This window comes from Kryptolebias marmoratus, linkage group LG16 (assembly GCF_001649575.2).
Source record: "Kryptolebias marmoratus isolate JLee-2015 linkage group LG16, ASM164957v2, whole genome shotgun sequence".
In the NCBI taxonomy this organism is placed as follows: Eukaryota; Metazoa; Chordata; class Actinopteri; order Cyprinodontiformes; family Rivulidae; genus Kryptolebias; species Kryptolebias marmoratus.
Window position 1 is genome coordinate 24,957,597 of NC_051445.1, and position 17,974 is coordinate 24,975,570.

A 17,974-nucleotide genomic window follows, 5' to 3' on the forward strand; every position below is an offset into this window, starting at 1 on the left:
AAACACGGAACAGCTTTTGTATTGCGCTCCAAGGGGAAAAACGCTGCCTCTCCAGTCTTTACAATGGACTCTCAGCAATAGTTTTATTAGTGAAACAAACACAGACATTGTTTATTTTACCCCAAGGAACATTCATGGATCATCTAGCCTTGTGAGGAATTTCAGAGGCATGAATGGCTACATAATTTAGAATATGATGTGAGCCTATCAACGTGCCAAAAAACTCAGGAGATGTTGTTTATGGGTAAAACAGGATTGCCATGAAGAATTAGGACTTCTAGTACTGCAGCAGCAGAGCTGACTGGATCTTAGGATGTTTCATATGTGAAAACACAACTACTGCATATAGAGATCTGGAAAATATTTTTGTTTATTAGAACTGTATGTTCTCTGACTCTAAAAAAAAATCCTTGGAAATACTGAGTAGTCAAGGATGAGGCTGATATCGTTGGATATTTACACACCCTACAACACAGAAACCCTTGTGTAACTAGTATACACTTACATATATTAATGCATGAGCACATGTAAAATGTTTTTGTTCTTATAAATGGCAAATCTAAGCTAAATGCCCTCCACACCAAGCACTGCACAAGAAGACACTGAATTATTTGAAGGGTAGTATATCTATACCAGGTTACAAATGCTTAATATGAGGAATATGTAAGCATTAAGATCAGCTCAAAAGAAAGCCCTTCTCTGTTTGGCAAATAGTGGCTGGGCTTCCCTCGGTTCCCTCCTCTTCCAGTGCTGAGGAGGGAAACATGCAAATGTTTCAACTTGGAAAAAAAGGAAAGAAAAAGAGGAATGCAGTTTCTCAAAGTCACAACAACAGAGGCCGAGGGACAGGAAAGTCCTGCCTGAGCTTGAACTGCAAGAGAAGATGCATGCATTTAACTGCTAATAATTAAAAACAAAAACTTTGATTATACCAGAAAAAATAAAAGGAATATTCTGTCAGCTTTATTGGACAACATTTTGTCATTAGCATTGAACCATGGGAAATACAAAGAAGACATACCACAGGTAATTATTGAGAAATTCAACAGTGAAATATTTTGCAATATAATGAAGTTAGAACATACACTGCAAAAAACTTTTTAATGAACTAAAACAAGAATTTGTGTTGTAAATATTTATCTTGTGAGAAAAAAATAGATCATAAATGTATCTTGGCAAGTTACAGTAAGTTACTTCGGTTTACTGTAGGTTACAGTAAATACAATATGTCACTGTAATTTATGGTTTGTGAGTAAATGCTCCACTATTTCCCATGTTTCATCAGATTTTATCAGCTCAAAACTTTTATCTAAATGTATGAATGTATTTAATTAGCAGTTTGTAAAATAAAAGAAGTAAAAGGGCGGTGTAAAAATGTTAATATGACTGGAGATTATGGTAAGGTTTTGCACACTCCAATTTTGTACCCTAAAAAACATTTCACGTTGTTCCACCGATGGACCATGTTGATTTTATTTTGAAATTTAACCGGAAGGGGGTCAATTTTGTGCCACTTGACGCGCATGTGCAGTGGCGTTTTCTCTTCTCCTTTTCCTCCGTTAGGTTGTAGCCAAGTAGCCGTGCCAGCTTTGATTTTCAAAACCCGAAAAAGCCGTAACCTAACCCAGCCTATGGCAGATACAGTTTTCTCTTTATGTAACCCCGTCAAGTTTTAAAAATTCCGCCTAAAAAGAAAAAGCGTTCTGCTCCCTCTTTTGGGTCTCCAGTCAACGTAAGTGGCGTTAGCCTAATGTTATTAGCATTAGCATACCGTTAGCTGAACATCGGTGTAAACAAGCGTTAAATTTATTACGTGATACAAACACAAGTCATAATTTGTTAAGCATAACGTAACTGATAGTAGAATTTGTAAATAAAAATGATTTGTTAAATAACAATATTCAACTAGCTTAAAATTATGGATGCCTTTGAGCATTTTGTAATAAATTAACGACACTGAACTTAGCTGGTTTGTTGCGTAAAGGAATAATATGTATACAACTATAGGACTGACATTAACAGGCTTTGAAGAAGTCACGTTATTAAGGAAGTATAACACCACCTTTTTATATATTTGTGAACAGCTTTATATTGTGTTATGTGTCTTTATGACATGTTCCAGAGAATATGAAGGTATTGCTATACTGATTGCCTAACAACAATTAGTTGCTGTCTTTTTGTCTGTCAGTGACAGTTTCCTCTCCTCTCCTGGCTCCTTTAGGTGTGCAACAACTATCCAGAGGATCTAGGAGCAGCTCTTTACAGAGTGCCGTTTGACTTCAACGCTGAGCCACCTTGGGATCCGAGCTGATAGTGGGCGAGTTCATCTCAGGACTCATCCATGTACGTACAGAAGCTGTAGATTGATTAATTACTGCATCTTCTTCGAGAGGAAGGCAGATAAAGTGTTTTACAGTGGTTACAGTGTGTCGATTGGATGGTATGAGTGTTTTTATAGTTGTTCTATGTTGAAAATGGTGTCACTGAAACTCTTGACAGAAGTAAAAAGAGAGCGAAGGAGCAAGTGCCGTGTCCCAGATGAGTCACAGACAATCTATATTTATTCCGTTTCAGATGTATTTTCAGCTCTTTTGTTGAAATACCCTAACACTGTGTTCTGTTCTGCTTCCACAGTTTGTGTCTTTATTGAATTTATTTGCAGCAAAAAAAAACAAAATAAAATGGATGGACATAAACTAAAACATAAATCCATCAAATATATGTTCTTTATAACATGTATTTTCTGTCTTGATTATTCACTGAATCAGTGGCAATTATATTATTTCTTTGTTTTTGCAGCTGATTCAGCAGTGGACTTTTCCTTTTTGCATTGGTTTATACTTTAAAAAAAAAATTCCCTTTGGAGTAGAACGTGCAAACTTAGCTTTTTCTTTCAGTCCATTTGTTTTGTTATCAGCTTTGCTACTGTAGAATATAAAGCTGTCGTATCCTCATGCCACCTTCCAGGTATTTCCAAATCCGTGTCTGACTCTGACAGTATTGTATGTTAGTTAATGTCATCAAAAAGAACATTTATAGGTCACCAGCTCAGGGATTAATGGGGTATGTTGGAAGGAGCTAATGGTAAAGTAAACAAACCCGTGCCCCAGACTCTTTGTTTTCACGGTGGCTTTTTAGAATAATAATCCTGATCTAGAAAGCCACACTCTAAAACGGAACCTGCTCTCTGCTCTGATTGGATGCTGGCTGAAAATGACTTGTTTGATTGTGACTCTCAGAGGGGTTAAAGCTGTGGCATGAACTCAGACGAAGCTCAAGAACGTAATTGATCGTCTGTAAATAATGGAGCAGTTTTTCTATGTGAACTTTATGTTTTACCTGTAGTTTTGTCTATTTCTTCTACAGTTTGTTGCATTGATCTAGGACCCCAGGGGCTTGAGAGGAAGCGAAGAAGACCATTTTAAACCAGCCTCATTCTTTATGCCTGTCGGATTGGAAGAAAACGGTTGAGAGGATGAAAGGAATCACAGACGAACCACAGTATTCAGTCAGCCTCCTTGATGGAGGCACAACCCTTTCTGATGTTATTGACAATCACATTGATGAACAAACACTGGTAAGGACGTTCGCTGTAACAACACATACTTAATTAAAACCCCATATTTACCATTGTTCCAATATAGGTTTCATAGCAGTTTTGTGTTATATTTCATTGTTTGCTCCATTACAATAGGCAGCATATTGCAAGGGAGACACACTGTTTTAAAGCTTACAATGTTAAGGTTGGTGAAGACTTTGGTCTGTTTGTGTTTTCTGACTTATTTGTGTGTGTGTTTCTTTCTATCCCAGTCTGAGAAGAATGCATTCTTTGTAGCAGACCTGGGAGTCATAATGAGGCAGCATGTTCGCTGGCGAACTCACATGGCCCAAATTCGACCCTACTATGCTGTCAGATGCAACAGCAGTCCAGCTGTGATTGAAGTTCTCGCTGCCTTTGGCGCTGGCTTCACTTGCACCAACAAGGTATTCTTTCACACCATGTAAGAGCACTGTCACCATTTAGTTTGTGAGCAGAGTTAAGTGTTGGCTACTGAGCAGAGTGGGATTTATTTATTTATTGTTCTACCCCTTCTCTAATCACAGCAAGCATTGGTGAATTTTTTATGTTTTACACTAAAGATTTATGGTCCACAAACGAATCAGTACGTTTTTAAAAATATGTTTGTTATACATAATTTAGGAACAAATGTCTGTCCACCTGTTCACGTAATGTCACTTTATTTGGATCCGTCTTTGTTTCCGTGTGTTTCAGTCTGAACTTGAGCTGGTGCAGAGCCATGGTATTCCCTCTGAAGACATCATCTACAGTGGTGTTTGCAAACAGGTCTTCCAGATAAAATACGCTGCTAAAAACGGCATTGACCTCCTGGTGTGTGATAACGAGGCAGAACTGCGCAAGATTTCTCGCTGCCACCCCAACGCCAAGTATGTGCTTAGTACTTTGTACCAGAGCTCATTTGACTTGAAAGCTGCTGTTTGCACTTTGCATTAAAGACGGACATTTCAGACAAACATCTTACTCGAAATTCATTGATAATTATCTGATTATGTTTCAAAAATTCATCTTTCTTACCCCGCTTCCTCTAAAAATACAGTACGCACACACACCTATAGAAAAAACTAAGTTACAGCCATTTATGAAATGGACATTATCACATCCATCTTACAGAAGGTTAATCTCAGCATCCTCGTTATGATTAAAGCCTGTTTCATGTTGGATCGAAGGCTTATGAATATAGTCTAATTACCACAAGTCCTGTCTCTGAAATAACCCTTACATGGAAAAGAGACCGATGCTGAAATCAATTCAGTTAACTTGCACTCAGTAACTCATGATGACAGTGAAATCAGAATTTTAAAAGTTCTGTAAATTTATTAAAAGTAAAACTAAATCCAGAAATTCTTTTTGCAACAACCCTTGAGCTCTGGGGCCCCCCTTTTTTTCTTGATCACCCCTGATATGTTTCTACACCTTGATTGAAGTCCACCTGTCATAGATTAAATTGATTAGACATGATTTGGAAAGGCGTTCACCTCTTCACTGAGGACCTCCTAGCTGACAATTCATACCAGGGCAAAAACCAAACTATGAGGTCTGCTTTCACTTTGTCATTTCGAGTTACAGAGTGTAGATTAATGGCAAAGAAAATAATATTAAAGCAATTGTAGTATCACGCTGCAACGTAACAAAGATGCAAAGTGAAAGAGGTCTGAATACTTTCTGAAGCTTCTGTGTTCTTGTGGTGAACGTATTGCCCCTGATTGTGATACAAATTGGTGCCTTAACGCCACCTTGTAGTACTGTTAGCAGCATGTTTCCACCAGGTGCCAGTGGAAAAATTATAAAGCTACTTATCAAAACAATACACCTCTTTTTGTGAAGATTTTGACCTTTCCCTGCAGAGTTTACTGTCCACAGCCAACACTGGGTTTTTCTTTAGCGTCTCCTGCCAATTTTTGTCTTATTTTTAAGAAACTATATCATAGTTTCCCTAAATTATTGAAGAAGAAAATAGCTGTTTTAAGATAAGGAGTGCCTGTAATTTACCCTTTATACCTACTCTGATTTGGAGGCTGGACATTCAGACTGAATAGACGACATAAAGAAGAAATAGTCCCTTCAGAGCCGGTCCATGATCCCTAAACATGGGGTTCTTTTTGTTCTCAACAAAACAATAACCACCATTTGTTTCCTGTGTGTCATTTCAGGCTGCTGCTACAGCTGTCAACAGAGGTGTCTAACCCTGATGACGAGTTGAGCATGATGTTCGGCTGCTCCCTCAAGGACTGCAGGCGCCTGCTGGAGAGTGCTAAGGAGCTGGGCGTGCAGGTTGTAGGAGTCAGGTGAGTCTGTAAAAGTCTCTTAGAAAACATTGAAACAAAATGCAGTTTGTGTGTTACGCACTTGAGCCACCACCAGACTACAAGGTCATTTTTACCTACCTATGTTTTGTATGTGCAAAACAAGAATTTAAACTTCATTTTATTTTACCAGCGTGAGCATGACTGTTAACGTTTACCCCTCAGGTCTCACATCTCTAGCTGCTGTAAGGATGATCAGGTGTACGTTCATGCCATCTCTGATGCCCGGTGCATCTTTGATATGGCAGTAAGTCAGACTTTCCATTTTCTTTCTACAGTTGCTTTATCATGGAGCTCATTTTTGTATTAAAAGGATAGTTCGGCCATTTGGAAAAGAGGTTTTGTGTTAAAGTTATGCACAAGTAATATCTTTTGTAGATGCCTTCCTGAACGACCACAGTTTGGAAAAATAGAGTTTACGTCCAGTGGGACTGACGAGCCAACGGCTAGTTCAAATAAAGCTAAAAATAAAATGGGTTCCTAGTGTTGTAAAATCCCGATCCAGTCTCCAAAGTTTCATAGTGCTTATTCAAACACATAAATCTTTACACCCGGTCAATTTTGTATTTTATGTTTATTTACGTAGAATTCTGTTTTTTGTTTTTTTTTAAGTGCAGTTAGCAGTGGCTTTGGGTCTATGCAGCAAGAAAATTATATTATTTCTGTTGGATTAACCATGTAATGCAAAATTGATGTACAATTCATTTTATATATTTATCTAGATTCAATTCACAGCAAAAGGGCACAACAACAATAACAAGTCCACATTCAGTTCAAAACCGATCCAGATTCAAATCTATTTAAAGGCAGTTCATTCCAATTATATTACAGTACGGTCACATTATATGTTGATGATAAAGTTTATAAAATAACGTTCACGTTGATCTGAGTGGGTCTGTTAGTTCGAGGAGATCCACTTCCAATCCAAAATTCACAGTTTCATAAACCTTCACACTGCCATCAGTCTTAAACAATTATTCTGGGAGAAATATTATGAAACTCCTGCTGGAAGTGACCCCTAGCTGCACTGGAAATGATATAGCTAGCTGCTGCTGCAGCTATTTGCGCTTGCATTGAGTCATAGAATACTATGTAGATATTTATGTAATGCGAAAATGACAGTGCTGTGAAGGTTTATAAAACTATTTAATGAACTGTCACAAAATGTGTAGAGCTTGAAGCCCTTTTTTACGACAGTGATGCGTTCCTGTTAACTCGCCTGTTCTGTCAAACTTTAACTATTTCTCCCAACTGAGGCTGTTCAGGAAGGTATCTACAACAGGTAAGGTAATAATTTTCTACAGAACCTCACTTTAAAATGACCAAAACATCCGTTTGAGTATTAAAAAGGTTCAATCTCCAGAAAGCAGGCCGTGTCTTTGTACTATTCATTCATTCATTTATCTGCAGGAGGAGATTGGCTTCAGCATGAACATCCTGGACCTTGGAGGTGGATTCAGCGGCTCTGAGATCCAGCTGGAAATGGTCAGTATCAGTATCTGCTCTTTCATGCGACCTGAGGAAATGCTGGGATTTAGTTTGAAGAATATTCAGTCCTACATTCAACCTGTGCACTGTAATCAGTACTGTCTGAGCAGCTCAAAAGTTTCTAGGATTTAATATTTAATAGTCAAATTTTAAAATATACTTCTAAAAGCCTTTGTCGACTTTTTTCAGATTAACGGTGCGGTCATGTCCATGGTGGATTTATACTTTCCCTCTTCCACTGGAGTCTCCATCATTGCTGAGCCTGGCAGCTTTTTTGTGTCATCTGCGTTCACCCTGGCTGTTAACATCATCTCTAAGGAGGTGGTAGCTCGTGACTGCCAGGACCAGGACCATGGTCAGTGACATGATACTTTGATATTTAGATGCACAACTCCAACTCTGAAAAAGTTGGGATGTTGTGTAAAATATACATAAAAACAAAATGCAGTGATTTGCAAATCTCCTAACAATGTTTTATTCACAGTAGAACACAGTTAATATATGAACTGTACAATTTAGGATTCTATGGCAACAACACATTAGAGACAGGGGCAACAAAAGGAAAACAGCTGGAGGAGCTTTTTAGAGGCTGAATCTGTCAAAAGTAAAGATTGGCAGAGGTTCACCAGGCTGTGAAAAACTGTGTCTAAAAATAGTGGAACAATTTCAGAAATATCTTTCTGATTTTGTAATCTTTGGTGATATTATGAGCTGTAGATGATTGGATATTCAAAGAATCTGGAGAAATCTCTGAGCTTTAAGGGCGAGACTTAAAATCAGTATTTGATGTCCCTGATCTTCAGTTCATCTTCACTTTATTAAAAAACAGGTCTGATCCTGTTCTGGACATCACTGCATGGACTCAGGAACACTTCAACAGATCATTGTCTGTAAACACAGATCACTGAACCATCCACAGATGATGCTTAAAGCTCTATTATACAAAGAAGCAGCCGTATGTGAACACCACCCAGAAACTCTGTCTTCTCTGGACCAAAGCTCATTAAAACAGACTGAGGCAAAGAGGAGAACTGATCTGTGGTCAGATGAATAGAAATCTGAAATTCTGTTTGGAAAACACAAATTACACATCCTCCGTACTAAAGAGGAGAGGGAGCATCCAGCCTGTTTTCAGGGTACGGTTCAAAATGCTGCTTCTCTGATGGTATGGGCGTGCATTAGTGCCTCTGGCATGAGCAGCTTACACATCTGGAAAGATTCATCAATGCAGAAAAGTATAAACAGGTTTTAGAACAACATGTGCTCCCATCCAGACAACTGATAACTTTTTCAGGGAAGGCCTTGAATATTTCAGCAAGACGATGTTAAACAGCATCCAGCATCATTCCAGCAGCATGACTTCATAGGAGAAGAGTCCAGGAGCTGAACTGACCTGCCTGCAGTCCAGACCTCTCACCAACTGAAAACATTTCATGCATCATGAAACAAAATATTTGACAAAAAAAGACCCTGGACTGTTGAACAGCTAGAATCCTCCATTAGACCAGAATGGGACAACGTTCCCTCTAAAAGCTCCAGCAGCTGCTCTCCTCAGGTCCTGATGTTTACAGACTGATGGTAAAAGAAGAGGAGATGGTTCACGGAGGGAAACATGGACCTGGAATAACTTTTTTGAGATGTGTTGCTGCCATTGAGTTCAAAATTACCTTTGTTCTTCCAAAAATGTTACAACTTCTCAGTTTCAATATTTGATGTTTTATGTCATGAGATGATTGCTTTTTGGTTTTATTTGCATTTTAAACAATGTCCCACCTTTTTCAGAATTGGCTTTGCACATTACATTTTTCAAGTTCAAAAAAGTGTATTGCTGTCAAGATAGTTTCTTGAAAGAGAGTAAAAACCTGTCTGTCACATCCTTGAACAGAGGAGCTGTCCCCCAACGAGGAGCCAGAATTCCAGTACTTCATGAACGAGGGAGTTTATGGATCATTTTCCAGCAAACTCTCTGAAACTCTGATCACACCCCCGTCTGTTTACAAGGCGAGTCTTAAATAACAAAACCTCATTTGTCCTAACAGCCTTTATTAAGAATGACCCGCTGATCATCTTTGGTCCCCTTCAAGCAGAAACCGTCTCTGGACGCTGCGGTGTTCAGCAGCAGCCTCTGGGGTCCCTCGGGGGACGACCTGGACCAGGTAGTGGACCACTGTGTGCTACCTGAGCTCAGCGTAGGAGACTGGCTGCTGTTCACGCAGGCGGGGGCCTACAGCCTGGGTCAGCCACTCCTCACCTCCGCCGACTCCACACCACCACCTGTCCACTACGTTGTATCTTCTCGAGACTGGCAAGTATCTCTGATGAATGCTGTGTAGGAGCTGAAAGAAACAAATGCTTTATTTTAGTTTTTACTAGCTTTTGTGTTTGTGCTTCAGGTTGGAAACGCAGGACTCCGGTGCCACCCACGAGAACACGCTGAAGAACTTCTCAGTCGTCCCTTACTTTCTTAGATCCAGTCAAACAGAGGCTGCTCTGTCTGTTCCAGCTTAGCGACCAGCAAAGCTTTTTCATTTCTCCTCCTGGTTTTATGATGCTAGCACTCTCTGGTATATGCTTCACTGGGACGAACTGAAACGGCAGTGTAGGTTAATGTTTGAATGCTGGGACCAGGCTGATCTGAACTTTTCATCTCATAAACCCTCGATATGTAACGTGTGGTCGCACCTGGAAAAGCACAGCAGACGTCAAGAAGAATCTAACAAAATGCATGAAGCCAGAAAATACACAAGTGTTTTATTTCTCCAGTGGATCTACAGTTCACATCATTAAGCAAATGATTATATATATTTATAATCATATATATTTAACAGGTGTGATATTTAGGTCTCTGTTGATGTAAGTAAGATGTGTGTCTATGAAGGAGAAACATTTTATATAGAAACAGGTCTGAGATATTATATGGAGCTTTGCTACAACGCGTGTTTATAATTTTCATTTGTTGGATAATTTATTACGTATGACAAGCTTAACTCCATGAATACATTTTTAGTGTTTTTAAACGGGACTTGGCAGCATAGCGTTGCTGCACACAAAATAAAATTAGCAGATTTTTTTAATATAAAGTAAAGGTTAGGTGATGTTACCAGTTGTGTCACCACGACATCTACTCGGTCCAGGAGGCTACAGTCAGCCACGGGTGTGGTTAGAAAGCAAAGTGTTAAGTGTTCACCAGGCAGCTGGTGTTTCTGTGTTCTCCTAAAGTGCTGAAACAAGGAAAGGGCCAGCAGGGACGGAGCTCCCATTTACAGATTTCTTCCGTTTCTGCGTTTTTGTCGCGTTTAGGTACATCAAACAAGTGTTAACATCAGACAGAGTTAATCCGAGTAGCAGTTTGTAAATGATTGTTTTTATTAAGGGAAAAAAGCTCCAAATCGTTGTCGGGATCGTTGTCCCGCTGCAGAACCCAGGTGTTCTTGAGCTGAACTGATGGTCGGACATTTTCCTTCAGGATTTTCTGATAGAGAGCAGAATTCATGGTTCCCTCAGTCACAGCAAGTCGCCCTCCAGATCATCACACTACCTCCACCGTGTTGGACTGTTGCTACGATGATCTTTCCCTGAAATGCAGCGTTAGTTTTACACCAGATGTAACGAGACCTTCCAGGAAAGTTCCACGTTTCTCTCATCAGTCCACAGAATATTTTCTCCAAAGGTTTCCCAAAGACCCGTAAACATGAGACGTGGAGGCCATTTTTAAGTGTTTTCTTGATTCTACAGGTCTCGCTATAATCAGACCTGGGTGAGGCGAGGGAAACTGAGCTCAGCTTTCCAAAAAAATAAATAAAATCAGTTATTTCATGATTTAACAAGCGGGGTGATTACCTTTTCACACAGAGCGTGGTTGGGTGGTCTGGATAGCCTTTTTCTTTTTAATAAGTTAGATCACCATTTGAAAACTATTTCTCTTTACTCAAATTATCTTTGTCTGATATGAACAATTGTTTGATGATCTAAAAAGCAAAAAAAGAAGGGGTTGAATCCTTTTTCACAGCTCTGACTGCTGTGCCGCCGCGTACTAAAGCAGGATGATCGGACAGTATGTGCTGCAGGTGGAACCAGGAAAGTGCCGATGGATACCGGATCAGCCGACAGGAAATGGGAAATGATATGGACAGGGCAGTTATGATGCTAGAATGTTTACTTTCTCTGACATTTCTAGTTCTAAATATCTTTCAACGCGATTATAATGAAGGAATTTGACCTAATGTTCCGACTGTGCAGATATATTTGCATAGCATGTCTTGTATCGGTGAAGTCGTGTCCTAAGAACAATAATCAGGCGCCCGCCTGCTGTGCTCGTCAAAACCAACAATAATAAAGACCTTATGGACTTGAGTGTGAGTTGCTGGGTTTTATTTTCACGGGTGAGTTTAGATGGTGCACCGAGTCTCAGACAGCCGGAGGAGATGTGGTTTGACAAGGTGAGTTTCTCACCATCAAACTCCTGCAGAACGATCGAGTGCATGACATAAACACATAAATGCACCGTGGCGTTAAAAGTAATTACTGTGGCAACAAAATACTTTATGGACAGAAATCAAAGATGTACAAAAACTGTTTAAGTATTAAAGATCTTCAAATGGCACAAACTCCAAACTAAACATTCTTTGGTCAACAACAGTAAAACATTCAAGCTTGCAGAGCGCCCTCTACAGTATTAGCAGTGTAATCGCTCATTTTAAGGTGACTGATTCAGCTTACAGACAATTAAAGGCTTAGCTGTCCTTAAAGGAGTGCATTATCACCCACCGTCGTTTTAGGCTGAGATCGTCAGTTGTGTCCGTTTTGGTCAAACAATAATATGCATAATCCCATGTGACAGGAGATGTCACGCTTGGTGTGTTGTGAACTACTCTCAGGTACCACCACGTTAAGTTTTAGCTCAATGTAAGATTTGACTGAGATACAGCCAACTTTGTGTTTGCTATTGTCAATTAGCTGCAGCAGCCATCTTGAATTGATTTGACTCCATTAGTTAATCAGTTGTAGATGTACATCCAATGATTACTTTTTAAAAGTTTTATCAAAATCCATCCAGTGATTCATGAGATATTTTGCTAACAGACAAACAGGGTTGACTCCAACAGTTAATGGTGAAGTTTTAAGCAACGATCTCGTGAACTGAGGGCCACTTACAGTATCTGTTGTGACCGACTCTCAGCTACTACCACACCAAATTTTAGCACAATATCTGTAAGACTGAATGAAATACAGCGATGTTTGTGTTTTCTATGGTCAGTTTTCTGAGGTGGCCATTTTGAATTGGGTTGGCTCCAAAGGTTAATCAGTTGTTGAGGAACAACCAGTGATTATTTCCTGAAGGTTTCAATAAAATATGTCCTGTGGTTCATTAGATATTTTGCTAACAGATAAACAGAATAAACATTAAATAGTTAATGGAGAAAAAAAAGTGTTACAGATTTTGCTAAATCTGTTAGCAGTCAGATTGTGTTTGGGGATCAGTCTCAGCTACTACCTCACCGAATGTTAACTCAATATCTGTAAAATTGACCGAGTTGTATCCATTTTTGTGTTTTTTAAAGTCCGTTGGCTGCGGCAGCCATCTTGAACCAGACTGACTCTAAAAGTTGATCAGCTGTCGACGTACAACCAACGATTAATTTCTGCAAGTTTCATTCAGATGCATCCAGTGGTTTATGAAACATTTCGGTAACAGACACGAGCAAAATCATTTTCATTCACCTTCGCCTTTCGGCAGCAGACGATTTAAAAACAAACAAACAAACATTAAAAATTCTGTGCAAATTCAGTAACAAAAAGTCTGGTTTGATGTCACCGTTTTTCAGGACGGTTGAACGGAGAGTTTGTCTGCGCCCAGCAGGGCTTCCTCCGCACCACAAAGTGTCTGCGGGCGTGCTTGGCCAGGTGGTCGCTGCGCATGAAGCGGCTGAAGCACAGCGGGCAGGCGAACCGCTTCTCCCCGGTGTGGGTGCGCCGGTGCCGAGAAAGCTCATCGGAGCGAGCGAAGCTCCTCTCGCAGCCCTCCCACTTACACCTGAAGGGCTTCTCACCTGTTCCACACACACACACACAGTGATGAGGCTCAAAATAACTCAGCTACTACCACACCAGATTATGATGCAGTATCTGGAAAACAGAACGATTTATAGCAATTTCTGCGTTTTCTAAGGTCAGTTGGCTGTGGCAGCCATCTTAAATGGTGCTGACTTCAAAAGTTAATCAGCTGTAGATGTACACCCGATGGTTATTTTCTGAGAGTTTTATTAAAATCTGTCCAGTGGTTTGTGAGATATTTTGCTAACAGACATACAGAGTTGACTCCAAATACTTTGTGACAAAATATAAACAAAACTCTTGTGCAATTTTTCTTAGTGCTCAGAATATGTGTTGGGGATCCCGTTCAGCTACTACCATGTGAAATGTTAGATCAGTGTCTGCAAAACTGACTGAGTTGTAGCCATTTTTAGGTGTTTTTAAGTCAGTTAACTGTGTCAGCCATTTTGAATCGGGTTGGCTCCAAAAGTTAATCACTTGGAGATGTACGTCCAATGATTGAATCCTGAAAGCTTCATGAAAATTTGTCCAGTGGTTCGTGAAATATTTTGCTAACAGACAGACACACAAGGACGGGCAAAAACATTATCGCCCGGGCGACAATAGAAAATGCCTGAGTGTGCTGTCAAACCCTCGTCTCTTACCTGTGTGTGTCCTCATGTGGGCCTTGAGGTGGGAGCTCTTGAAGTAGGTCTTGCTGCAGTCCCCGTGAGGACAGACGTGGCTGCGTACGCGCGACGCTTCAGTTTGCAGCGGGGTGTATCTCTGCTGCGAAGGGGCGTGTCCAGGAGCGGGGGCGATGGGTGCAAACCTGGCGTTGGCAGGAGTCGCTGCTGCGGGCTGAAGAAAGACCGTCGGAGCAGACGGACGAGGGACCAGGAGCATTACGGGGCCCCTCAGCACCTGACCCCCGACAAGGAACACCTGAGCCGGCGACGGGCCATGCTCTTGTTTTAGGGTGGCGAACGCTAACGGGACGGGCGGAGAGGCAGCAGTGGCTGATTCGTCACCCGGCCCCGACCCCGACCCGCCCGCGGCTGCGACATCTGCGTCAGCAGCAGCGTTCTGTGTCCCAGCGGTCTCCTTGGAGCCTCGGGTGCGGAGGTCCAGGTGGGTTTCAGGGCCCTCTGTGGGTCTGTCCTCCTGCTGGAGCTGAGGGTGGTGACAGTCTGCGGTGTGGCGGATGACACTGGTGTACCGGCAGCTCTGAGAGACGGCAGCGTGCCGAGAGATCTCATCTGATGAGCGACGTAGTTTCAGCACCATGGACTGATGGGCGGCTTCAAAGAGGGGCGGGCTGTACGGCGGGGTCAGACACTGAAAGTAAACACACCCAATCACAGAGGTTTTACACGAATGGCTGCTTTAATGCGGTGTGATAACCACAGACTCACAACGGAGCTGATATCAGTTTTGATATTAGAGAAATGCAAATAGCAGAGTACAAGTCATACTTAAACAGGGTGCTCGGACTTTTGTTTTGATGCTCACTATTGTCATTTTGACACTGATAAAAAAATGATGTTGAAAGGGTATGTCATTTCTTATTTGTCCCTGAGCTTGAAATAAAAAACCACTCTCAGTCAGTATGATTCACTTACATATGAAGGGTTGTGCGTCCCCGCCGAGCCAGAGGGGACAGACTCGTCCTCTGAGCTCTCAGAGCTGGGGGTCGGGGGTCTCGTGTGGCTTCGCCTGAAGTTCCTCGTGTTCCAGAGCTTGGTCATGGACATCAGAGCCTCCGCCGCCTTCAGGTCACCTGCACCCAGACACGGAGCAGGCCGGGTCAGGCCCTGGACCTCTGACCCCGTGTCTGCCTTCTGCTCGGCAGCCTTCATGCTGCAGATCTGGACAAAACACCAGAGGAAGGACAACGTTGAATGCCCTAATGTTTTGGCCCGTGTGTGTTTGCTTGTTCGTTGCATTGCCAAAATAATTAAGATTTGATGTGTGCGTAGCTAAGCACGATCCCCGATCCATATTCTGAACACTAACTAATCTAATTAATTATTAACCTGCTTAACTTTTAAAGCGGACCCAATTCAAGATGGTGGCTACAACTAATCGACTATAGCCAACACAAAAATGGCTTTAACTCACGCAATTTTTTACAAATATTAAAACCAAATTTGGTGTGGTAGTAAGTGAGCATGATCCTCAACATTAACAGACTGTTTGTCTGTTAGCAAAATATCCCATGAACTACTGAAAGTAATCACTGGATGGACATCTACAACTGATTAACTTCTGGAGTCAACTCAGTTCAAGATGGCCGCCACAGCTAATGGATCATAGCCCGAGAATGGCTATAACTCCGTGAATTTTACAGATCCAGAGCTAAAAGTTGGGAATGCTAGTAGCTGAGAGTCATCCTCAACACATACCTCAAGGGCTAAAACTCTGGTATGGAAGGAGGCGGGCAATATGCATTCCTTTAAAGAAGGCTAGGCCTTTAATTGAACCTATAATCCCGGCAGCCTTGCGTAAGGAGTTCGTGTAAAAGTTTGCATCTTCCTGGCACTGTGCTGGGTAACTGCGTTTCTGTCTTTATCAGCCTGAAGCCTGATTGATTTTTGCTGCTCATCCATGTTTACAGGGAGGAGCACTGAACGCAGCATGACCAGGTGGTGCTCTTCACCTTTCACCCACTTCCTCATCGGACAGACAGACCTGTCAGGGGTCTGTCTGTCAAAGATCACCCGCAGGACAAAAAAAAAAAAAAAAACCTCTAACTACAGCTAGTAGACTGGAGTCAACATTTCTACTCTCTGCACTAATATGCTGAATAATAACAGAGGTTCAGATGTGTCCTGTAAGGTAAAAAGGTTACTTACAGCTTCATGAACTCGTGTCAGCTGGTCAGTGCGTGTTAGGAGGACCCTCGAGGGGAGAAATGAATGTTTACCAGTTTCCTCCCTGACCTGCTCCTCATTCATCGTTTCAAATGAGTTGGAGGGGAGAGGGGGAATTTGGGGGCGGGGCCTGACGCAGCATCCAATCAGCCGCAAAGGTGTGCTGAGGCGCCGACCAATGGGAGAGCGCCTCGGTGCGTGATCGGAGGCTGACCGCACCGTGGAGGCTGCGTGGTACACAACTGCGTGGACGTGTGGGAAAACACCACTGCGGCTTCTAACACGCACACACACACACACACACACACACACACACACACACACACACACACACACACACACACTCTGTAATCCTCACTTGTAACTTCTTGCTGCTAAAAAAAACTTCACAGAGGTGTCTAGTGGCTTACCAAGGTGCTGCTGCAGGTTTATTTTAGGTAGACCAAAAAAATGATGTTCCACATTCAGATTCATCCAGTGGTTTATGAAATATTTTGCTAACAGACAGGCACACATACATGAGCAAAATCATTTTCATTCACCTTTGCCTTCTGGCAGCAGACGATTAAAAACAAAAAAACAAGCAAACAAAAAAAACCAACCTAAATTCTGTGCAAATTCCATGTTCACTATATTCAGGAAGGCTGCAAACTGAGGCCTGGATCTAACAGCAGAGTGTGCATCTTTTGCAGGCCTGATCAGGATCCATCTAATTCACGAAGCTGCTGCTTTCACTAGCAGGACAGACACCCTCCCCTCTGGTGACAGGCGTTGGACATTGCTGCTTCTGCAAATCATCAGAAAAGTGAAGAAACTCCAGCTGCTGTTTTGCATTCAGCAAATCCCCCTCACCTTGCATACAGCGTGGCTTTTGTCAACATCATTTCTCCCTTTAACTTCATAGAAGCTGAAGTACTTCCAAACAGAAGATGCCGCTTGTTGGTCACATCTTGTATTCTTCCACACTTCAGAGTTCTGCCATTCGGGTTCCTCAACAGAATGTTATTATCATTAAATAATTACTGATTATTGACATGGTTTCCTCCCACAGACCAAAGATATGCATGTTAGGTTCATTGGCAACTCTAAAAATTGTCTCTGTGTGTGAGTGAGAGCGTGAATGGTTGTCTCGTTTGTCTCTATGTGTCCCTGTGATGGACTTGCGACCTGTCCAGAGTGTTCCCCCCCCCCGCCTCTCGAACAGTGACAGATGGAGATCAGCACCAGTTTCCCACGACGCGAAAAGGAGAAGTGGGTAAAGAAAATGGATGGATGGATGATTTTCGACATTTATAAATCGATTCAGAATCGTTCGTGTCCACATTGAACAAAACCTTCCATCATAACAAGGGCCGTTTTATCTTTAATCTGAGTCAATCACACAACATTCATGTCTTCCGTTCTCAAGAGAAAATATATTCACAAGCTGAAAACATCTAAGATGATTGTTGTTCTAGGCAGGGGACAAGTTCACACCGAGTTCAGACGATTGCTCAAAAAAAAAAGTCAAAAACACCAAAAAAACAACATATTTACTGACTCCATCTGTCAAATTTTCCTTTTAATAAGCAGATGAATTTCAGCTCTCACACAGAAGCTGGAGTAGTTGGTGACTTATTTTCCGGATAGCGGGCCTCGCCTCGTGTTTCTGTCTGAAAGAGGTCAGCTGACGGGAGATGGCCTCAGGCAGCCCTGTG

The 17,974-nt window shown here is 41.6% G+C and overlaps 2 protein-coding genes across 3 annotated transcripts; one reads left to right on the plus strand and one right to left on the minus strand.

Annotated features, from left to right (window-relative positions):
• Window positions 1-882: 882 nt before the first annotated feature.
• On the plus strand, window positions 883-11,895 carry LOC108234216 (antizyme inhibitor 1). Of its 2 annotated transcripts, none has more exons than XM_017413250.3 (12): window positions 883-1,026; window positions 2,222-2,343; window positions 3,367-3,577; window positions 3,811-3,984; window positions 4,274-4,446; window positions 5,731-5,865; window positions 6,049-6,130; window positions 7,294-7,368; window positions 7,561-7,726; window positions 9,257-9,372; window positions 9,459-9,676; window positions 9,765-11,895. In XM_017413250.3, the coding sequence occupies exons 3-12, from the start codon at window positions 3,476-3,478 to the stop codon at window positions 9,877-9,879; spliced, it is 1,356 nt and encodes a 451-aa protein (XP_017268739.1). In that variant the 5' UTR covers window positions 883-1,026; window positions 2,222-2,343; window positions 3,367-3,475; the 3' UTR covers window positions 9,880-11,895. The 2 variants fall into 2 exon arrangements, with proteins under 2 accessions (XP_017268739.1, XP_017268738.1); XM_017413249.3 differs by lacking the exon at window positions 883-1,026 and adding an exon at window positions 1,533-1,732.
• Window positions 11,896-12,962: 1,067 nt separating this feature from the next.
• On the minus strand, window positions 12,963-16,357 carry LOC108234174 (Krueppel-like factor 10). The gene is made up of 4 exons (XM_017413138.3): window positions 16,260-16,357; window positions 15,027-15,272; window positions 14,070-14,742; window positions 12,963-13,421 (listed from the first exon to the last, which is right to left on the minus strand). Exons 2-4 carry the CDS (start codon window positions 15,261-15,263, stop codon window positions 13,183-13,185), a joined length of 1,149 nt encoding a protein of 382 aa, XP_017268627.1. The 5' UTR covers window positions 15,264-15,272; window positions 16,260-16,357; the 3' UTR covers window positions 12,963-13,182.
• Window positions 16,358-17,974: the final 1,617 nt, after the last annotated feature.